The sequence below is a fragment of the Neoarius graeffei genome, chromosome 28 (assembly GCF_027579695.1).
Source record: "Neoarius graeffei isolate fNeoGra1 chromosome 28, fNeoGra1.pri, whole genome shotgun sequence".
Classification (NCBI taxonomy): domain Eukaryota; kingdom Metazoa; phylum Chordata; class Actinopteri; order Siluriformes; family Ariidae; genus Neoarius; species Neoarius graeffei.
The window spans coordinates 15,166,285-15,190,933 of record NC_083596.1 but is presented as its reverse complement, the minus strand read 5'-3'; the positions used below and the strand labels follow the sequence as shown (position 1 = coordinate 15,190,933).

The 24,649-nt window shown below is 40.5% G+C and overlaps 1 protein-coding gene across 2 annotated transcripts; it reads right to left on the bottom strand.

The window, feature by feature from the left end:
* Positions 1-20: 20 nt before the first annotated feature.
* On the bottom strand, positions 21-24,504 carry shpk (sedoheptulokinase). Of its 2 annotated transcripts, XM_060912357.1 has the most exons (7): positions 24,266-24,504; positions 24,022-24,163; positions 18,956-19,139; positions 9,079-9,231; positions 6,655-6,830; positions 1,543-1,743; positions 21-1,333 (listed from the first exon to the last, which is right to left on the bottom strand). In XM_060912357.1, the coding sequence occupies exons 1-7, from the start codon at positions 24,422-24,424 to the stop codon at positions 927-929; spliced, it is 1,422 nt and encodes a 473-aa protein (XP_060768340.1). In that variant the 5' UTR covers positions 24,425-24,504; the 3' UTR covers positions 21-926. The 2 variants fall into 2 exon arrangements, with proteins under 2 accessions (XP_060768340.1, XP_060768341.1); XM_060912358.1 differs by lacking the exons at positions 24,022-24,163; positions 24,266-24,504 and adding an exon at positions 22,026-23,731.
* Positions 24,505-24,649: the final 145 nt, after the last annotated feature.

Here is a 24,649-nt window from a genome sequence, read left to right as displayed (position 1 = left end):
ACAGACTCATGAAGCACAAGTGCAGACAAAACATTTTATTTTATTTCAACTTGAAAAAAAATAATGTACAAATGATTAGTTACGGTTACAGTACAAATGCATACTATCTCCTCTATACAGTCTGTTCCATAAGTATTTGGATATCGACACAATTTTCATAATTTTGCCTCTGTACTCCACCACAATGGACTTGCAATGAAGCAGACGTGACTGAAGTGTAGATTTTAGCTTTAAATGAAAATTAAACAAAGAAAAGCGATACAATTTGCTCTACAAGCACAAACAATGCCATAAGGGATCTGACCCAAAAATGGTAATAAATTAACACAAATTAATAATAAATTATTATATCAAGAATAACTCAACACGTTACACTGTAATAATTACAGCTCCAATAATTAAATATCTAGCAGATGTACAAATCTGTAAAATCCCCTCCATTAAATTAACACTTAGAACATAATAATTAGCACATTTCACTATTTAACAGCATTGTTTACTTGGGAGCAGAGAATTTCAGTCCTCCACTTGAACAAGCATAAGATGAAATGATTACGAGAGAGAGAGAGAGACTTATTGAATCTTCCTAATTTTTGTTGTTCTACATGAAATGCCCATAGACTCTTGTCCGTAGAGCTACTGAGAATTCAATAACATCTAGTAGATGTACAAATCTGTAAAATCCCCTGCATTAAATTAATACTTAAAGTATCAATGTAATCCAAATGGACTGACATGAACATCAGATTTTATTGTGTATCCAAAACATAAGGAATGTGTTAATGGATTTTAAGGTCACATAGAATTACCTTTTTAAATTTAAGAAATACATGAGCAGCTAACAAGGTTGTAAATCTCACATAATAATATCTGTAAAGACGCAGTGTGTCTATAGTGCATACTAAGTCGTGTGGTTAACTCTAAAGTCAGTCGTTTCCTAACAGCTTGTCATTAAAAACCATTGCCACGCCGACTGCTGAGTCCACGTCTTTCCCGTAGACCACAGGGAAAGGGAATGCTCGCACTATTTCCTGTCTCAAGGCTTCATTCCGAGAAAGAGCGCTCCCGCTACCCATTATCCGTTTCACTCCTGCAGCCAACAGCACGTGAGGGGGCATCATGGCAGCTAGGTTAGCTACGATTCCTGCGCAAATGGCACGAGTCACGTGAGCCAGTGAGAGGTTGGTTGGGGAAATGTGAGACACGACAGCGTGGCTACTGGGGTCGTGTCGTTCTCCTAGAAGGGTCGGGGTCACACAGAGTTCAGTGCTGGGTTGGGTTAGAGCACACTCGATCAGCTTGGAGTACACTTCAGAGTCACTGATCTCCACTCCTGCACAAAGAAGAAGAAATTAAACACAACACAGTTCAGATAAATTAATTAATTAAATAAATAAAAGATACGGTGTTGCATCTGGTAGGAACGCAAACTCTTTATTACAAATACTGTAGAATGTTCCTGCAAGCCATTTAGCACTGGTTTATCAAGGATGGAGCAAGGCATGTCAGGGTAAATGAATATAGAATTAAATATATGGTTACCAAATTCCTTCATCCAAGAAGTCAACATTCCTACAAACGTTGCCAGAACGTTGCCTCCATTGAGTGCGGCGGCCACGGCCAGGTAGGAGTTGTGGAAATACGGGAAGTAAGCGATGGGAGAGGGGGCATCCGGTACACTTGCAGGAGTGAAATCAGCAGGCATAGAGAACGTCAACTGCGCCGAGGTACTCATGTTTAATACTGTAAATGAAATCATGTTAAGCATTACAAATCATATAGTCTAGGATCGCTTTAATGTTGGTCTCATACAAGTATTTGATTGAATCTGCTGCAACAGGAGTAGAACGTTTGCAACGTTACAAAAAGTGTCTGTCGAGGCGGTGCAACAGAAAATCATTTGCTATCATCAGGAGATTGTGATTTCGAATCCTGATTATATTATAGCCTTCTATAGCTCAAGAGAGTCTCAAATTGGTCATAAATTGGCCTTAAATAAATTTAAGGGTGGCACAGTGGTGTAGTGGTTAGCACTGTCGCCTCACAGCAAGAAGGTTCCGGGTTTGAACCCCATAGCCGATGGGGGCCTTTCTGTGTGGAGTTTGCATGTTCTCCCTGTGTCTTCATGGGTTTCTTCCAGGTGCTCCGGTTTTTCCCCCACAGTCCAAAGACATGCAGATTAGGTAAAACCCCCAGCCATTAGGGTTGCACAAGCCAGTGCCATACCTGCCAACCTTTAAAAAAATGTTATGAGTACAATTTTACAATTTCATGAGTACCCCCCCCCCCCTCGCGTCAACCTCACCCCAACCTGGCGCACATGCGCCCCCACAGACCACAACCAGCAGACCAAAAACACACTTTCAATCCAGTTTTATTGATTGACCTTGGGAACATAGTCCAGTTTTGTAAAACATTCCTATTGATAGACTTTGGGAAACTGTTATTGATGGCTCTTGGGAACTTCCTTCCATTTTGAAAAGCACAACAAACATTAAATACATGTGCAAATGAAATGAAATTAAACCAGAGCCACTCTTTCAAAATAAATAACAACACATTAAATTAATACAGTATGTAAAAAAGGCACTTTCAACACAAAACATGGTATGCACAAATTTCCCATGCAATAGGTTTAGACCAGGGGTCACCAAACTCCGGCCCGCCACCCCCTTTTGACCGGCCCCCCAGCCCCTCTGCCCCCCATCACTTGAACCGGCCCTATGGGGCAATCCCCAAAAGTGGTCATGGCCTATTTTTTTAAATTGCTTTTTGGCAAATAATAACATGTCTGCATCTTGTATTTTGTTGATTTTATCAATTAAAATTGATATTTAGTTATAAAATGAACTATTCATATTTTCCGAATTTTCGTCATATGCTCGCGATCAAGCAGTGCCAGGCAGCGCACACGCAGAGAACTGTCAGTGTTCAGGACATCAAAATGGCTAGCGGTCAGCGAAAAGCTGACAGAGAGTGCAGAGTTTTTAAAGAACAGTGGACCACCGATTATTTTTTCGTTCAGTGTAAGGACCGTGCAGTTTATCTTGTATGTAAAGAAAGTGTGCCGGTTTTCAAAGAATATAATCTGCGTCGTCACTATGAAACGCGCCACAAAGAGTATGCTAGTTTGCGAGGGCAAACAAGAGAAGACAGGATTCGGAGGATGAAATGCGGACTGGCTGCACAACAGAATGTATTCCTTCACCAAACCCAGATCAACCAGGCTGCTGTCTGAGCTAGCTATAAGGTAGCTCACCTACTAGCTACCCACGGAAAGCCGTTTACTGATGGGGACTTTGTTAAAGTATGCATGCTTGCTGTGGCCGAGGAGGTGTGTCCCGACAAGAAGGATGCGCTCGACGCGGTGAGTCTCTCCGCACCTACTATGACCAGGCAAACCGAAGATTTGGGGAACAACGTGTATGACCAGCTGAATGAGAAAGCATCAGAATTCGAGTTTTTTGCTTTGGCCATGGATGAGAGCAATGACGTGCAGGACACAGCACAACTGCTGTGATCTATTGATCTATTGCTCATATTATTATAATTTCACTGTTTTTTAAAATGTATTTATTTTATAGGCCTATTTATTTGACCTTTATTAAGTGCTGCATACAATTATTATTTATATTATTAATAATATCAACAGGCCTACCTACAATTTATAATTTTCCACTCACCTTTGCCAGTGTCAATCACCTCAAATAGGCAGATGTTTCTTACCTTGACAGCTTTGATATTATTTTTATTAGAAAATAAATAAATGGAATATCAGTGGTATTTCAAATTAAAACAAAGTGTGAAGACTCGATTACTACTTTTGCAAACCACTAGTAAAGATAAACAAATATGTGCCAGGAATCAAGTGTTGATATAGTAGTGTGGGTATAGTAGTGGGGATGGCTGTGCCAGGCTAGTAATCTCTACTACACAATGAGGCCTGCTGGTGGTCATATTTGTCTGGGTCATACAATTCTATGTGATATAGCTGACCCGACCCCGGCCCCCCATCACAGTCAGGAACGACAATGTGGCCCCCAGAGAAAAAAGTTTGGTGACCCCTGGTTTAGACTTTTGCATTTTTAACATGTTGGAATTATATTGCATTATACAGTAAAAATATTGCATTATACAGTACACTGCAGTATTTTGTAGTATGCCTTTTTCATGTGCAAACTATTTCATTTGCATTCGAAATATTGCATTTACTGCAGTAATACTGTATAAAAAAGCATTTGATACTGCAGTACCACGCAGGTTTTTTCATAAGAGGGATGACCAATTTTCGACTTCACATCATCTGCAAACATTCTAGGCTACCACTGACAGAAGTTACCGACTGCCCTTAAGATATACAACATGCTACGTTTTGTTGAGCACATCAATAAAGTGGTACTTATCATAGTGATTCAATGAGAGAGGAATTGTAATCAGGTTTCGTTGGTTACCGCATCGAATATGCAACCTCGAGTGACGGCTTCGAAGTTAAATGAAGAACTAGCCTGTACTGTTGGTGTTGTAAATGCACAAAATAACGGCTAGGAAGCTCTTGAGTACACGTGAAACACAACCGTTTCTGTTACAAATATAAAAACGACGTCTCTAACCGACGTTTCAATCCCCGACTCGCTCTAGCCACCTGGCTGCACCGCTGCACTCAAGTCAGAGACGTGAAGGAGGAAGGGGAGGGGGTGAAGAGGGCAGAGCCACACGCTCTGGAAGAGGGGCGGGGGGATTGGGCAAAGCGTTCCATTCTGGCTTTGAGTTTTCTCACAGATCAGCGGTATCAACTTCAGCGAGAACTTGACTGAAATGCGAGTTCGGACGATATGCGTACTTTTTAATGTGAAAGCGTACAGTCGTACAATGAGGTAAAAATTCGTAGCGGCTACGCAAGATGCGTACAGGTTGGCAGGTATGCAGCAGTGCATACTTGGGGCTGGTCCCAAGCCCAGATAGATTGGGAAGGGTTGCGTCGGGAAGGGTATCCAGTGTAAAAATCTATGCCAAAGCAAAGGGGTCGAAAATCAATTAGAGCTTTGCCCTGTATTCTTCTCCTGTCATGAATTGTATGACAAATAGATTAAATGAAATTAAATTGATGTAACTGAAACCCTGTTTACACTTGGTTTTAAAATGGATCAAAGTGTTACTAAGTGTAACAAGTGTAAACGTATTGTGATCTGATCACTCAAACCATTTGCCGAGGTGATCTGGGACACATTTGAACACATATCTTTTGGAATATAAACGCTAATGTGTCCTAAGGTGTCCTCGACAAGGATGTTATAGGAAAAAATGTCATCAATGCAGACGTGGTGCTTGTTTTGGTAACAGTGCACCAACGCTTGTCAGCGTCATTGCCTTGTCTTTCACTCTTTTGTAAGTCGTACATGACTTTGTCCTGCCAATCTCAACAATTGAAACAGCCCTTACATGTTCTTGAAACATTTCTGCTTTCTTACTAAACAAATCTGGTGCTTGTCTGGTGACCAAGGCTGGCATAATAACTGTGCGCAGGACCCTTTGACCTTCTAGCGGATGTGATGCAGGCAGTAATGAAATCTGAACACAGGTGGTCACCTGGACATCTTGGAGACCAAGACAGACACAGGTGTAAACAGAGCTGTGTCTTGTGATCCGATCACTGAGGACGCAAGTTTCACTGACTCATTCACTGACAAATTCAAATAGTCAGGCTGCAAATAGACAACTATGTTTACATTTCACTGTCTGATATCTTGTTCTGGAATAAGTTCAGAGTTGCAGTGTCCAAAAATTCAGTACAGAAGGGAATATATGCGTAAATGTGCGAATAAACAAACACAGGTGTTGGGATCCTTTCCAAGTTATCAACTTATAACAATATTATGAGCCTCTCAGTGGTGAAAACAAGTGGTTTACTTTGACACAGATGTTTCCCCTGTAAGATTACATTGTATAGCTATTTCACAGTTGACACTTATAGCGTTCTAACGGATGGTAAAATGGGAAGATGGGAAAATACTGGAGTTTCCCTTTAAAACATCCCCAGCTTTAATCAAGACTGTAGGGTTCTGTACATTTGTGTATATATAGTACCAGTCAAAAGATTGGACACACGTTATAATTCAATGTTTTTTCTTTATTTTTATTAATTAAAACACTTCATGTCTTAAAGTAATGATGGATGTCGTTTCTCTTTACTTAGTTGAGCGGTTCTTGACATAATATTGATTAGTACAGTTGTGGAATAGGGTTATTTACTGCATTTTTATTATTTACTGTTTGATCTCACACACATTAAGAAGGCAAGAAACTCGTCCACTAATTAACTTTAGACGAGGCATACCTGTTAATTGAAAAGCATTCCAGGTGACTACCTCATGAAGCTGGTTAAGATAACGCCAATAGTGTGCAAAGTGTCGTCAAGGTAAACACTGACTACTTTGAAGAATCTAAAATATGAAACATGTTGGTTTTTTAAAGCTTTTTTGTTTGCCACATTATTCCATATCTGTTCCGTATGTTATTTCATAGTTATGATGTCTTCAGTATTGTTCTACAATGCAGAAAATACAAAATACAGAAAAACCTATGAATGAGTAGGGGTGTACAAATTTTTGACTGGTACTGTATGTCAGACTGAGACTAGATGTAACTCAGCCATACCTGCATCCGTCTTTTCTGTCATGCAGGAGTAAACACTGCACTGGAAGTCTCCCAGAGCTGCTCCGACAGGTGTGTTAGCAGGAACCCCATACCATTCAGAGCAGGTCTGACCAGCTATGGATCCAGAATCCACCAGGACGGGCAACAAGTGCACTGGGAATCCTGCACCTTTCAGACTAACAATAAAAGATACTTTTCAGTAAATGCAAAGATCAGGGGCATGTTTTCCAAAAAATATGTTTAACATCTATATATAAATGAATTTACTTTTAGATTTATTGATTTGACAAGATGCTATTACACAAAGCAGTGTCAGCAGACCAGTGGCGGCTGCTGGTTTTTAAAACAGGGGAAGCCCATTTTACACATTCATCGTAAAACCTGTAGGCCGGATATCAAAGTATAGAAAGGTGTGCCCCATTAGTATAGTGAACTAGACAACCCTACCTAGTGGCAGAAAGTATTTTTGCATGTACATTTCATGTTATAGTCTGGCTTGCCAGGCTAGTGCCTCATATCCTTAATCAAAAATATCAAACATCCAAAAATCACTGGCTATTCAATGAAGAGCCTTGAACATCATACCCTGATATGCAACACAGAGTCTTTAACACAACACCCAGCTGTGCAACACATCCTTGAACATCTTCTGCAACACAGTCTGGAAATTCATAACCAGGTAGGCTATGCAACACACAGAACCTTGAATATTATACCCAGGTATAACCTATAACACAGAGCCCACCATTCTCTTAACATTACTGAACAATATACACACTTCAGATTCATGAACATGAACACTGTTTATACACAAATTCTGCCCTCCGCTCCTTTTCCAGAAAATGGTATGTGACCCTGTCATACCAGCTGGTTGTGCTTTCCAGAGACTTTACCAATTTCTGTTAGCAGCTAGCACTGCAGATCCCAATAAGGCTCAAGCTAGCCTACAACCAGATTGAACTACAAATGAAATAAACGAGTGAATTCACGAATGATCAAACTGATAGAAGGGATGAAAGTTAACGGAGCACAACGAGTAATATTTACATTTATTTACAGAGTAATGTACAGAGACATCAATGAGAAGAAACGTTTATATGAAAAGAAATTCGGACAGCACTTTGGCACACGACTACACTTTCTCGACATCCGCTAGGGACTGACTGATCATACTTCCGTGTTCCTCGCCGAAGTACCGCCCTCCTCATGTCTTTCAAACACCACCTCCAATAATCCTTTATCAGCCCGGCTTCTTGTCCCTCCCACTGTCTCGTTTAGTCCCAGAGAAGCCCGGCTTCCCTGGAAGTGACGATTTTGTTGATTTTAACCAATAACAACTAGCCGAAATTGGCTGTTCAGAGCCGTCTCGTAAACTGCAACGGATACCCGGCTGCCAGTCAGTGTTGCCAGATACTGCTGACGTTTTCCATCCCAAAATATGTTCAAAACCCACCAAAATGCACTTAAAACCGCCCAATCTGGCAACACTGCTGCCAGTCCATGGAGCCCATTGAAATAAGAAAGGTTACAGCCTAACAGCAAACGTGATTCTCGTAGCGAACTGCAAGTTCGTCAGACATCACTCAAATAAGTTACAGGATAGTTATGAACATAAATACAATCTTGGGCATATATTATGTTATGCAAGTTATTGTTTTAATGAGAATTCAACGTCGTAGACGCCGCAGTTTGGGGAGAGAATTTTAGGGGAAGCTCGGCTTCCCTTGTTGTCTCTGAGAAATCACCCCTGCAGCAGACTGTACATTTTCCACCATGGAACAGTAAAATTTGTGGTTTCTTGGTAACATGACGAGTTGTGTAACACAAGGGAACGGCTGTTTATAGCAGTTATAAGTGATTTCAAGAACTAATTAGTCTTGCGAACATCCAATGTTGATGTTAAAGACACTAACGAGCTCTGTTTCTCTTCTCCACTGTCATCATGATTGTTGTCATGATCTGCATCTCAAATCAAAATTTTAGGTTTGAAATGTTTTTAATATTCAAAACACTAAACATAACAGGAAAAAACAGGACTCAATAACTGTGTAGAATGCTACATTAGCAAGCGATATGAGATACAATGCTAGTTTGTTTAGTCAGTGGTAGAGACGGTGTCACACGGTGCTATACTGCCTCCACTATGTATGCTGGTATTGCATCACAATATGTGCGGACACTTCAAATGGCCGCACATTACTCGCAGCAGTCATCCTGCATACGTATGCACTTTAAAGAAAGTATAATTCATCCTTAACGCTGCTTAACGACAAGTTGCATCAGCTCAGGCTGCGTGATCACTGATCATTTTCCTGTAACAGCAAACCCAAGTGTTTTATTCCTTACTTGTTGTACATTACTACTGCAAGTCATATAATAACATTGTGACCTCTACAAAGTAAAGTAACTGTCCTCTGTACTCACATCTCTGTATTCCACTGGTTGGTGGTGGTGTTGAAGTAGCCCCAGCTAGCAGCATTCTGCGTACTCATGAAGCAGCCCTCCAAACCACACAGCATGGACACCACATAGTCCTGGATGGTTCCTGAGACACTGAACTTTGAAAGAAATCCAGGGCTGTAGAGAGAAGGTACAGTGGTGCTTGAAAGTTTGTGAACCCTTTAGAATTTTCTATATTTTTGCATAAGTATGACTAGGGGTTAAATTGGGATTGGTTATGTGGGGGGGCTCTGCCTCGTACCCGCCCCTGCCCCCGCCGCCCTGCCCCAATATACTTTTTGGAAAATAACCCTCTAATTTGATAACCATATCATATTGCACAGAGATATACACCTTATCTGTGTGTTGTAGGCCTATGTGTGTCTTGTAGTGCCCCCCTACACATTATGGCAGTTTGAATGTAGATTGGTTGGCCAATGTAACAGATTGTACAGGTTGTTGTACATTGGTTTGAAGGAAATGATTAGTGGGGGGTCTGGGGGTCCTCCCCCAGAAGTTTTTTATTATCATACATGTTATTTGCTGAATTCTGGTGCATTTTAATAAGTTGTTAGCTGACTTTATAGAGGTAGGTTGAGCAATATCATGTTAAATCTTGTCACATGCCTACAGGTGAAAAATGTGAAGGAGAAATGTTCAGTGAGAAAATTTGAAGGCTTGCACAATCTTAAACCAAAACAGTTGATTTATTTTGGAGGATAAATGTTAAATATGCCAAAACACTGTCAGTCAAATTGTCAATCAAATATATTCATGCAGTGAATGCAACCAAATACAAACAACACTATAACATTGGAAGCATTTATTATTATTGTTATTATTATGTATTCAATTATTTATTTGGCATGTGGTGCTTTTTGTATTGTCTAGAACATACATAAGATGAGCATATTATAGCAGCAAAATAGAAGCACAATCATTTGAATGCAGCAAAAGTTTTGCTGCATTCAAATGATTGTGCTTCTGTTTTGCTGCTATAATATGCTCATCTTATGTATGTTCTAGACAATACAAAAAGCACCACATGCCAAATAAATAACTGAATACATAATAATAACAATAATAATTACACTAATAATACACTAATAATATTAACAATAAATAATAATAAATTAACATTAAATTAAATATTAACAATAAATAATAAAACACTAATAATATTAACAATACAGTGAACATAATCATTATCATATTTTTTATTATTAAAAACAAAATATCAAATAATACTGAAGAGGGGAAAAAATAATACTGATCTAAATATGTTGTTTTTATTTTTAGACAGTATGTGTTTTGCTAAACACGTACTGTCTAAAAATAAAAACACAACATATTTAGATCAGTATTATTTTTTCCCCTGGAAATTGAACTCGCCAAATGCACAGACAGTTCGTTCAAGCACCTCTGATGGATTAGGATCGTATGCAGGTAAAAGGGGAGACGGTGTACGGAGAAAATTATAAACAAGTCACAACGCTGAAACACAAGCCCAAAAACCCGCAAACCATGACTTCTGATTTTTTTTAAAGCGAGCTCACAAAAAAAGAAACCCCAAAGTCGCTTATAAAAAGTGGAATTGGCAACCCACGCAGTGTTCCAGAAACCAGAATCTCTGATCGCAAGTTCTGTTCTAAATAGCTTTGACAGGTCATCTTGTTATCAGGAAAACTATGATCTATCTCATAAAAGTCATGGGTTTATTGATTAATAAAACGATATTTAATTATTCAGAACTGAAAATCGTGAAAAGGGTTTGTTGCTTTTGATGTGTGCGTGATCATATGCCATCCGCTCCGAGCTTATGTGCCGGGGCTCAGCCCCGGACAGCCCCGGCCCAATTTAACCCCTGAGTATGACCTAAAACATCATCAGATTTTCACACAAGTCCTAAAAGTAGATAAAGAGGACCCAGTTAAACAAATGAGACAAAAATATTATACTTGGTCATTTATTTATTGAGGAAAATGATCCAGTATTACATATCTGTGAGTGGCAAAAGTATGTGAACCTCTAGGATTAGCAGTTAATTTGAAGGTGAAATTAGAGTCAGGTGTTTTCAATCAATGGGATGACAATCAGGTGTGAGTGGGCACCCTGTTTTATAGTGTTGTAGTACTCAAGATCGGTCTTGGTCTCGAGACCACTTTTTGAAGGTCTCGGTCTCGTCTCGGAATCGACTGCATTTTTACTCGGTCTTGTCTCGGTCTCAGACAAAGTGGACTCGGATTTTATTTCAAGACCGGTCAAGACCACAACTGTGGGGATATCAATAAATTGCCTGTGCATTTTTGGATTTACTTGTTAATATCATTGCTGTGATTTTGCGTAAATCGTATTGCTTCGAGTACAACCAATAACTTGACTCATTTATCATTCGAAATTGTTGTCACCGTTAACGGCTGTCACCCCTCCCGCCCCCTTTCACCGCCCCCCACAAACGTGCATGTGAGTGACAGGAGAAGAGGCCGTGTGAAGATGTCAGCCAACTCGTCTGTAATAAAACTTGGTTACCTGAACCACAAAGAGTTTTTGTGCACAACTACAACCAAAAGAAAACACAGCGCAACATGTACATTTTGTAAAGCAACGCTAACGGAGACGGCTGGGACCACGTCCAACTTTTACCGGCACTTGGAGAGGAAGCATAAAGAAAGGTAAGCTAAGTGTAAGTGAGATTTAGTGAATACTAGCTAAACACGTTTGCTAACCATGTGTATACAGTATGTTTCAGGACACCGGTTTCATTGGCTGGCCGGTTATTTACCCCCTAGCTAGGCGCGCAAGCATATTAGCACATTACCTCACTGCATCAGATACCTTAATGTTACAATGGATGTAACATTAAGTTAGCTAATGTAGTGTTAACTTTGTGTGAGAGTGAGGGGTCAGGACATGTCTTATTCCTACGTTATGTTTTTTCATGTGATAAAAATGACGAGACAGGTGACGTAAAGCTATGTAGCTAATGTGTATATATTTATGTTACATCAACGTCAATTCTGACGTGAACGATACTCGCCGCGCTCCCTCTCCTGGGTGAGACAGCTAGAGTCAGCAGTCTCCAGAGTGGAGACAGAGTAACATTAATGCTCCACTTCTATGAAGTTACACATTAAACATGCTTTGCCTGGCTATAAGCATACGTCACATACAACCCCGATTCCAAAAAAGTTGGGACAAAGTACAAACTGTGAATAAAAATGGAATGCAATGATGTGGAAGTTTCAAAATTCCATATTTTATTCAGAATAGAACATAGATGACATATCAAATGTTTAAACTGAGAAAATGTATCATTTAAAGAGAAAAATTAGGTGATTTTAAATTTCATGACAACAACACATCTCAAAAAAGTTGGGACAAGGCCATGTTTACCACTGTGAGACATCCCCTTTTCTCTTTACAACAGTCTGTAAACGTCTGGGGACTGAGGAGACAAGTTGCTCAAGTTTAGGGATAGGAATGTTAACCCATTCTTGTCTAATGTAGGATTCTAGTCGCTCAACTGTCTTAGGTCTTTTTTGTCGTATCTTCCGTTTTATGATGCGCCAAATGTTTTCTATGGGTGAAAGATCTGGACTGCAGGCTGGCCAGTTCAGTACCCGGACCCTTCTTCTACGCAGCCATGATGCTGTAATTGATGCAGTATGTGGTTTGGCATTGTCATGTTGGAAAATGCAAGGTCTTCCCTGAAAGAGACGTCGTCTGGATGGGAGCATATGTTGCTCTAGAACCTGGATATACCTTTCAGCATTGATGGCGTCTTTCCAGATGTGTAAGCTGCCCATGCCACACACACTAATGCAACCCCATACCATCAGAGATGCAGGCTTCTGAACTGAGCGCTGATAACAACTTGGGTCGTCCTTCTCCTCCTTAGTCCGAATGACACGGCTTCCCTGATTTCCATAAAGAACTTCAAATTTTGATTTGTCTGACCACAGAACAGTTTTCCACTTTGCCACAGTCCATTTTAAATGAGCCTTGGTCCAGAGAAGACGTCTGCGCTTCTGGATCATGTTTAGATACGGCTTCTTCTTTGAACTATAGAGTTTTAGCTGGCAACGGCGGATGGCACGGTGAATTGTGTTCACAGATAATGTTCTCTGGAAATATTCCCAAGCCCATTTTGTGATTTCCAATACAGAAGCATGCCTGTATGTGATGCAGTGCCGTCTAAGGGTCCGAAGATTCTTCCAGATTCTCTGAATCTTTTGATGATATTATGCACTGTAGATGATGATATGTTCAAACTCTTTGCAATTTTACACTGTCGAACTCCTTTCTGATATTGCTCCACTATTTGTCGGCGCAGAATTAGGGGGATTGGTGATCCTCTTCCCATCTTTACTTCTGAGAGCCGCTGCTACTCCAAGATGCTCTTTTTATACCCAGTCATGTTAATGACCTATTGCCAATTGACCTAATGAGTTGCAATTTGGTCCTCCAGCTGTTCCTGTTTTGTATCTTGAACTTTTCCAGCTTCTTATTGCCCCTGTCCCAACTTTTTTGAGATGCGTTGCTGTTATGAAATTTCAAATGAGCCAATATTTGGCATGAAATTTCAAAATGTCTCACTTTTGACATTTGATATGTTGTCTGTTCTATTGTGAATACAGTATCAGTTTTTGAGATTTGTAAATTATTGCATTCCGTTTTTATTTACAATTTGTACTTTGTCCAAACTTTTTTGGAATCGGGGTTGTACTTAAGAGTGCTAATTTGGGAGTTAAATACACATACAAATATATAACTTTATGTAGTCAAACACTAGAGCTTGTGTGTGTAAGTGAGTAAGTCTGGCTCGCTCAATCACTCAGATTTTCACACACTGTGTGTTAGATGGGTGTTTAGAAAAATACACATCTGTCCCTTTTATCCCTTTTCCATGGAAGTTTATTCACATTAAAAGTTATTGTTATTTCAGTGTTATGGTAAGAAAATTGACTGGTTTGGCCATATTGTACCATGTCAATCATATCGTTGTCTAACTATTTGAAAGCTTTGAAAGCTAACTATTTGAACAGATGAACCTTTTAACCACAATGTGTACTTCTTGGCTACCATGCTGGATCCACAGTTTGGCCTAAGCTGGGTGGATCTGGACGTCACAAATGGAGGAAATGCAACATCAGTGAAGAAGATCAGAGATGAGCTGAAGAGGATACTGACAGGTTAGTATTATCCAGGGAAAGAAATAGTAAAAAAAAAAAGTCCTTACATAGTCAAAGTTGAATTATGGTTTTAATCCTGTCATTGTGTATTTGTTTGTGTTTTTCAGACACTTTGTTGTCAGAGGTGGAGAACATGATCAACAGTGAAGGAGATGCAACTGACTCTGGGGCCATGAATGTGAATTCATCCAGTGATTCGCCACCAGTCAAATGCCCACGCCTTCTGTCCCGCTACAAGGCTCACAAGAAGCGCAACTCAGCCCAGGATTCAAGTGTTATAACACAGATAAGCAAATACTTCGATGCCATCAATGACTCTGACACTGACAATGCACTCATCTTCTGAACCAAAAACCATGGCCGATTCCCACAACTCCACAAGTTGGCACTGAAGGTGCTGTCAGTCCCTGCCTCCTCAGCACCAGTGGAGAAGGTTTTTTAGTAGAGGGGGCATCATAATGAGACCCCATCGTGCACGTTTAGGTCACAGAATGTTGCAGTCTCTGATATTTCTAAAATGCAACCAAACTCTACTTTAAAGTCCACGTTTTTGTGGTCTTTCACAATGTCCATGCCATGTGTTTATCATTCGTGGTGCGCATGGACTTAAATGTTTCAGCACTGCAGTTTGTTCTGGTTTGGCATATGATGTCATCATTTTTGAAACTGCTTGCACAAATTTTTTTTACTGTATTATATGGATGGTAAATCATTCAGTACAGTGTTAAATAAAGATGGTTAAGTTGATTTCAGCTCCTTAGTGTTTGTATTTGTTTGCTTATAGAAAACAAAGGAAAATTCCCACACATGAACTTCATCTCTGCAGTGCCTTTTGATTATTTTATCAAGACATTTCATTATACAGACTTATAATATAGGTCAACAAAAGAGGTGAATGAACAGGAATCTTCATTTGTTTTCTGTGGGTGTTTTTATGGGAATGTGGATTACTTACAGGTCTATTTGAGGGGTGCCTATGGTTTGCATGTTCCACATTTTATCATAAGTGTGTCATGCAGTGTGGGACACTGGTCTGGTCTTGGTCTTGACTCGGTCTCGGCCTGCCTCTGTCTTGGTCTTGACCCCTCAAAGTCTTGGTCTTGTTTTGGTCTTGATACACTGTGGTCTTGGTCTTGTCTTGGTTTAGGTGGTCTTGACTACCCCAGATAGCAAAAATCAGTTGAATCAACATTGAAATAGCGTTTGGCAGAAAACATTGAAATAATGTTGAAATGATATTGAAAGTGTCCCCTTGAATTTGGGTTGAATCAACGTTGAATTTTCAACCCTATCAGCATTGAATCAATAGTGATTCAACCATCATCTAAATAGAAATTTCTATTTAGATGATGGTTGAATCACTATTGATTCAATGCTGATAGGGTTGAAAATTCAATGTTGATTCAACCCAAATTCAAGGGGACACTTTCAATATCATTTCAATGTTTTCTGCCAAACGCTATTTCAATGTTGATTCAACTGATTTTTGCTATCTGGGAACCCATATGAACAGCATGCAAACTCCACACAGAAAGGCCTTTGTCAGCTGCTGGGCTCGAACCCAGGACCTTCTTGCTGTGAGGCAACAGTGCTAACCACTACACCACCATGCCGCCCAGATGCAGTCTGGAGTTACCAAATATAGTCTCGTCGTCAATGGAGCTCGAGCTCTTCTGAGAGACGGTTATTTGGACCATTCCAAATAGCGGCCGGTACGGTAGAAAACGGAGATGTTTGTTTTTCTGTTTGTTTTTTCCTTACATGTTGCACACACAAGATTTGCACATAACCATAAATAATAATCTATTCTTCATAGTTCCTTGTGCTCTATTAAAATTCTAAATTAAATAAATGAAATTCAATGAAATATAGGAAACCCCCCTCCCACAAAATGGTCTCACCCAGAGTGCACCCAGGCTCCTGTCCAGTGGTGCAGTGTATGATGACAACAAAATCAACATATATTCAACATTGATCAAATGTTTCCTTCAACCATTACATTGATTCGAACACATTTTTTCAACTTTTTATTTTATCAGTGGTTGATTAATGGTTGATCCACCATCAGTGTTCAACTATAACTGTAAATCAACCATCTTGACCAAATATCAACATTGAAATAACATCATTTGCTATCTGGGACAACAATGCTGTTTTATTTAAAGAGCAGGGATCTATCAAAGTCTGATCTTCACAACACATGTTTGTGGAAGTGTATCATGGCACGAACAAAGGAGATTTCTGAGAACCTCAGAAAAAGCATTGTTGATGCTCATCAGGCTGGAAAAGGTTACAAAACCATCTCTAAAGAGTTTGGACTCCACCAATCCACAGTCAGACAGATTGTGTACAAATGGAGGAAATTCAAGACCACTGTTACCCTCCCCAGGAGTGGTCGACCAACAAAGATCACTCCAAGAGCAAGGCGTGTAATAGTCAGCGAGGTCACAAAGGACCCCAAGGTAACTTTTAAGCAACTGAAGGCCTCTCTCACATTGGCTAATGTTAATGTTCATGAGTCCACCATCAGGAGAACAGTGAACAACAATGGTGTGCATGGCAGGGTTACAAGGAGAAACCCACTGCTCTCCAAAATGAACATTGCTGCTCGTCTGCAGTTTGCTAAAGATCACGTGGACAAGCCAGAAGGCTATTGGAAAAATGTTTTGTGGACAGATGAGACCAAAATAGAACTCTTTGGTTTAAATGAGAAGCGTTATGTTTGGAAAAAGGAAAACACTGCATTCCAGCATAAGAACCTTATCCCATCTGTGAAACATGGTGGTGGTAGTATAATGGTTTGGGCCTGTTTTGCTAGGACCGCTTGCCATCATTGATGGAACAATGAATTCCAACTTTCAAGAGAAGATGGGTCATGCAGCAAGACAACGACCCTAAGCACACAAGTCGTTCTACCAAAAAATGGTTAAAGAAGAATAAAGTTAATGTTTTGGAATGACCAAGTCAAAGTCCTGACCTTAACCCAATCGAAATGTTGGGGAAGGACCTGAAGCGAGTAGTTCATGTGAGGAAACCCACCAACATCTCAGAGTTGAAGCTGTTCTGTACGGAGGAATGGGCTAAAATTCCTCCAAGCCGGTGTGCAGGACTGATCAACAGTTACCTCAGTTACATTTAGCTGCAGTTATTGCTGCACAAGGGGGTCACACCAGATACTGAAACCAAAGGTTCACATACTTTTGCCACTCACAGATATGTAATATTAGATCAGTTTTCCTCAATAAATAAATAACCAAGTATAATATTTTTTCTCATTTGTTTAACTGGGTTCTTTTTATCTATTTTTAGGACTTGTGTGAAAATCTGATGATGTTTTAGGTCATATTTATGCAGAAATATAGAAAATTCTAAAGGGTTGACAAACTTTCAAGCACCACTGTATTATTCCTCAACCATGCAGAAGACAAATCTTATCAGTTAGTATTCGTTATCCAACACATCTTTAAGATATAACATTTGGGATTCTGTTCATATTTGAGTAGAAATAACAACAGGGATGCATTTCAATCTGGTTTCAAGAAGCTGAAGTGGAAAATAACCTACTGCTTGGCCTGACTGTCGACTGTTGGGTCTTGCATGGCTTAGATTTGACTTCAGTCAATGGAGATTATTTATAGCATAAACAGTTTAAGATGGTGTCCCACAAGGTTCAGTTTTAGGCCCCTTTTTGTTCTCTGTTTTTATAGCCACATGGAGATAATTTGCAAGCACAATGCTGGCTTTCATCAATTTACTAATGGTGCACAATTATGCTTATCAAGTTTTATCATCACAACTACGCAAAATGGAAAACATAATTAAAGACATAAAAACTAGTGAACATAAACTTCTCATCTCATCTCATTATCTGTAGCCGCTTTATCCTGTTCTAAAGGGTCGCAGGCAAGCTGGAGCCTATCCCAGCTGACTACGGGCGAAAGGCGGGGTACACCCTGGACAAGTCGCCAGGTCATCACAGGGCTGACACATAGACACAGACAACCATTCACACTCACATTCACACCTACGGTCAGTTTAGAGTCACCAGTTAACCTAACCTGCATGTCTTTGGACTGTGGGGGAAACCGGAGCACCCGGAGGAAACCCACATGGACACGGGGAGAACATGCAAACTCCACACAGAAAGGCCCTCGCCGGCCACGGGGCTCGAACCCGGACCTTCTTGCTGTGAGGCGACAGCGCTAACCACTACACCACCGTGCCACCCTGAACATAAACTTGTTTCCCTAAATTCTGACAAAACAGAAGGGCAGGGTGGATCCTGGATACTAATTCTGCCCAATTATTTCACCCTCAAGCTTTACGACTATTCTACAAACCCAAACTTTACATTTAGGAAGCTTGGTTTAACTGTAGATGATGGGCTATCATTTGATATTTAGACTGGTATTCTGATGTTTTTTGGACCTTCAATCCTATTAAATATACTTTAAAATGAAAAGTTAATTGATACATTGTAAATAGTTTTACTGTCTAAAGTACCTAGTCTAATCTTAAACTTCAGTGCATGTATTATTGCTGCATTTGTGCATCTTTGGGAAGAGAATCACAGAGGAAAATGGGTCATATTAATAACATACATGTTTTCTCATGAGCAAAAACAAAACTGATGAATGGAAATCACTGATGACATAAAATAGCTTTCTGACCTGTGCTTGGTGTACCAGAGGATGGAGGCACAGCCAAAGCCGGTGGCCACATTCAGGTGTGACTCAGGTTTGGGTAGCGATGACAGGAAATCTCTAGTGCAACGGCCATCCTGCCATGTGATCAGGTGACTTACATCCTGAGGTCTGAATTTCTGAGCTCCATGACTACTGTACCATTTGCAACCTAAAATGAGAATAGAAGACAATATAAAGAACATGACATTAGGATCATGTATCCTGGTCTATATGTAGGGGAGAGCAGGGATACTTGGGATGGGGGAATTTTGGGACAGTCTGTATTCCCATAAATTAATTCCAACCAATCGGGTTTTAGATTACATCAGAAGTTAGAAGTTGCTCTTTAGAGTAACTGACTTCCTTTGGAGCCACGAAACTGGACACTGCAGTAAGGTTTGTGCAGTTCAATATTTTTGTCAACCAAAACTTGTATTTTCTACTTCGCATCCACCTCCATTCTATGATTTAATGTATGCTGGTGAATTCGGGATTTGTTAGGAATTAAAGTATGTAGCCAAGAGTTACCATATATAGTATTATTTATTGAACTTAAATTCTAGGGGAAAATATTTGAGGATTTTTTTTTTTTTTCAAAATGGCCAGATGGGGAGAGTTGGGACAGTTCATGTTACAGGTTTTTTCTTGTGGTTTACAAATATAAAATTGTTTAAAATTGTTTGTTATAAATATGGCCGTGTCTCTGCATGAGAATTAAGCTTATTTCATTCCTTCTTGAGAACGGAACTGTTTAGTCTAGTCAGGTTTTGGGTAAACTGACATTTTTCTATCGCTGTACCAGCACTGTGTGTTCATACAGTTCATATGTAACAAGTTTTGATAATAAATAGAAATGAAACATGTAGGCCTAGGTATTTTATTTTTGTTCCATGTCTCCCCACAAAAATAACAGGCAAAAAAGTGATGCCTGAAGGCCAGTATATGTGACAAGCTGAGAAACTAATGTTGTGGTAAGAGGGTATCGTAAATACTCTCTAATGCACTATGAATGTGACGCTACCTGCAAAGAATTTCACACAATCAACAAAAGCTGAAAACTTGTCCCAAGTCTGCCTGCTCTGCCCTATTGGCCAAGGGGGAAAAAAAAAATCTAAATTCCTACTACCGATTGGGCTCCAATCCCAAACACTGAAAACTAATCACATACTGGTTAGTGATGCAGGTGTGTGTTATTACAGTTAGATCTGGCATATATTGTAGTTAGAGCAAGTTTGGAGACAACTGAGATTCTGAGAGCATCTACACATACTTAGGCTGTGGGTTCTCGAACTTTTTTCAGCCAGGGATCCCTTTCGGTGTAAAAAATAAATAAATAAATAAATAAATAATGACTATAAATCTAACTATTCTAATATTACAAAAAAAAGTGGTACTATCATATCTATCTACTGGAGCCATTCAGGGTTGTTGTTGGTTTTTTTTTTTATTTCCTGAACGTACCACCAACTAAACCAAACCAGTTACAATGTGATAAAAGGTTTGAAACATTATTTATACTTACTTTTCAGTTAGAACTAAATATTTTAAAGGAAATCTTCACCCTGAGACACAATCAGTGCTGTTATGTGTTCAGTGATCTTGGAGCTAATTTGTTGGTTGCTGCTGTATTTTCAATATTCCTGTGAGAAGTTAGCAACTGGGGCGGCACGGTGGTATAGTGGTTAGCGCTGTCGCCTCACAGCAAGAAGGTCCTGGGTTCGAGCCCCGGGGCCGGCGAGGGCCTTTCTGTGTGGAGTTTGCATGTTCTCCCCGTGTCCGCGTGGGTTTCCTCCGGGTGCTCCGGTTTCCCCCACAGTCCAAAGACATGCAGGTTAGGTTAACTGGCGACTCTAAATTGACCGTAGGTGTGAATGTGAGCGTGAATGGTTGTCTGTGTCTATGTGTCAGCCCTGTGATGACCTGGCGACTTGTCCAGGGTGTACCCCGCCTTTCGCCCATAGTCAGCTGGGATAGGCTCCAGCTTGCCTGCGACCCTGTAGAAGGATAAAGCGGCTAGAGATAATGAGATGAGATGAGTTAGCAACTGTCTGCTGCTCTGACATCAAAGGAGGACAATACAAAACAGCAAGGGTTCCTATTCTCCTTCATCGTTTTTCAGTGACATATTAATAATAAATCTAATGAATAATTAATGGAGATAGCGACACTGAATTCAGAGATTGATTAAAGAATGCAATGCACCTAAACAAAACACTTGAGCTGAGTTACAGCAGAGGTTCGGCTCATCTAGTTTAGCGATCTATGGGATGACGAGTGTGATGGCACTGATTAGCATGAAAGTTGAAGCTTTGGAAGCTGATCTGTTTCAACAGGCTACAGATGAATACATGGTTTTCACTGACGTCACGGCATTCCGGGGAACGCCCTCCAGCCGCCATCTTGTGGGGCAAACAAAACGGACCATCGCTATTACCGGCTACGTTATCTCGGACGAATTTATGAAGTTATATAGTCAGTTTTCTAAAATAAAGATCAATGTCGGCAAAATCAAGCAAACAGAAGTATATAGATACATTGGACGACATCTCACGACAACGGTATGCAGCCAAACTGGCCTTGATTGGGGGAACTGACCCCAACGAAGTGGACAAAGATTCATTTTCAAGTGACTATGCAGGGCTGCCATCCATATCGTACCCTGATATTGTGAACTATTTCGTGAATAGTAAAAGTGCCTACACACTTGACGACCTCAAAGCATACAAGTCGCTGGAGTCATACAATTATTTTGTCTGTGGCTGGGTCCGTGAAGTCCACCATATAAAAACAAGTGACAGTCGTGTCCTAATTACAGCCAAGGTATGTAAACATTGGAATTTTAGAGCTCTCAACACTGCATATAAATATATGTGTGTGTATAATATCGAGTTGATTTAAATCGGAATTGATTTAAATCAGAAAGCTGCGCACATCTGCACGAAGCTGCACAAATGTGCGCAGCTTTCCGATTCACTGTTTTTTTCTCATCCTTATACTTCCTATGTTTCATGGACTGTAACGGATTTGCAGCTGATTGTTTATTTAAACAACTTACCACTTATAAAATGATCGGAGCAGACTTTGCTGTGTTTGGAAGGCTGATAATCCTTGCGGTTGATTCTCGCAAGCCATAGATTTCTCCTTTGTATGCTGAGTTTCTTTGTTTGCTCGCCTTCGTGCTCCCGTACAGTGGGAATTCCATAAAAGCTCCGCTTGACATCATCATCTGACCTATTACGACAGCCGTGAATACAACAGGTGTGCACCATTGCTAGCTTTAAATAGCCTGCTTGGGTTCTTTTGAAGACTTTGTACTCGCGCGTTACAATGTGTGCTCAGTGACCCGTACGGTAAGCTTGACCTGCAAGATGGCCGCCACTAGGGAATCCCCGACTCTGTGATGTCATGTGAAAACTATCCATATACCAGTGCCACTATAAGGTACCTGAACAACATTTTGAGAAATATAAGAAATCATTTAAAAAAAAGTGAAAACAGACCAATATGTCAATGAAAGGTGTTTGAAAAAGTAAACTTAAAAGTACAAATGGGGCGTGGGACCACAAAATGAGTCCAGTGTAGCTAAAGCTCATTCCAAGATAGCGATTTGAAACGAGAGCACGCCAAAAAATGGCCTACATATTTTTTTCTAATTTTGCTGTAAATACATTCTTTAATCTATAACGTATGTCACCAAAATATACTGTAAAACAACCTATGAGTATGAGTTTGCAGGCCAAATAAATGTATACTATGCATTAATTTCAATTTACACATCACAAAGTTTACAGCTGGTTTTCTCCAAACTTGATTTTCTGTTAAGATGATGACACCTTAAACAATTTCGCTAATTTCTCAGGATTGCTTGCACCAAATTTAACAAATGATCCTATATTTTAAAGATGATTAATTGTAGTTGTTTTCGAACATCCAATAAAACAACTGGACTCCATTTGGGGTGACGCCCCAAAATCTTCTTTTGGCTGCTCCCGATAAGGAGTCGCCACAGCAGATCTTTTGTCTCCTTTGCTCCCTGTCTTCTGCATCCTTCTCTACCACACCTGCCACTTTCATGTCCTCTTTCACCGCATCCATGTATCTCCTCTTTGGCCTTCCTCGTTTTCATGTGCCTGGCAGCTCCATCCTCAACATTCTCCTTCCAACATGCCCTGCATCTCTTCTCAGGATGTGCCCATACCATCTCAGTCTCATCTCTCTTAGCTTAATTCCCAAGCTCTCCACATGTGCTGGTTCCTTATCCTGTCCAACCTTGTCACCCCCATCGCAAACCGCAACATCCTCAACTTTGCCTCCTGTCTCTTCGTTAAGGGTACGGTCTCCAATCCATACATCACAGCTGGTCTCACTACTGTCTTATACATCTTACCTTTCACTTTTGCTGGGACTTTCCTATCACAAATGACTCCCGAAATCCTTCTCCAACTGCTCCATCCTGCCTGCACTCTCTTTCTCACCTCACTATCGCAGCCCCCATTTTCCCGCACAGTTGACCCCAGGTACTTGAATTCACCAACTTTCTTTACGTCTCCTCCTTGCATCTTCAGTTTAGTGTTTATTTTGAGGTGACACGCCCCAAAATAAACACTAAATAAACCTACTGGGGGCGGCACGGTGGTGTAGTGGTTAGCGCTGTCGCCTCACAGCAAGAAGGTCCTGGGTTCGAGCCGGCGAGGGCCTTTCTGTGTGGAGTTTGCATGTTCTCCCCGTGTCCGCGTGGGTTTCCTCCGGGTGCTCCGGTTTCCCCCACAGTCCAAAGACATGCAGGTTAGGTTAACTGGTGACTCTAAATTGACCGTAGGTGTGAATGTGAGTGTGAATGGTTGTCTGTGTCTATGTGTCAGCCCTGTGATGACCTGGCGACTTGTCCAGGGTGTACCCCACCTTTCGCCCGTAGTCAGCTGGGATAGGCTCCAGCTTGCCTGCGACCCTGTAGAAGGATAAAGCGGCTAGAGATAATGAGATAAACCTACTGGAGCCCACTTTGAGAACCCTACCCACTTTGAGGGTAATGTTATTGTTTTAACGTGCACCTGGGTTAGAGTTCCAGAACAAAACCCCATGCATCTGTCCTGACACCCCAATGCATATGACGTCATGCAGCTTTTCCTGAGGAAGGGCACACATGCACTGGTCAAGAGTCTCAATGATCCGTGCAGGGTCCTGCTCCTTGATCTGAATATAAGAAACTGGGTCATTAAATGTCGAATAAAAATGTCATATCATGTCATGAGGTATTATTCTGGAAGGGGAAAAAAAAACACCATCAAACCCCACGTGTTCATGTGTGTCGTCGATGACGTCAGAGTTGGTCTGTAAACTGCAGGTCTCCGTCATGGTCTTTGATCGAACGTCAAACAACACAACTTTGATCGAGGTGGTTCCTAAATCAATGCCCAGAATATACTTAGCTGATGAGCCAGGCAGTGCAGTCATGGTGTTTTACTGGATGATGTTTAATCATGAAATATATCGTGCACTTAATAGAGTGTAGAAGCATGTAACTTCATATAGAGCTCTGATACCGGAAGTAAAGCAGAGAATTGAACTGAATTGACTCGAGCCACTGTACCGTTTGTCCCTCTGTGGACACCGTAGTGCCGAGGTCAAAGGTAACGCAAATTTTTTTATTTTTAAAAAATATATAATTAATCAATATTC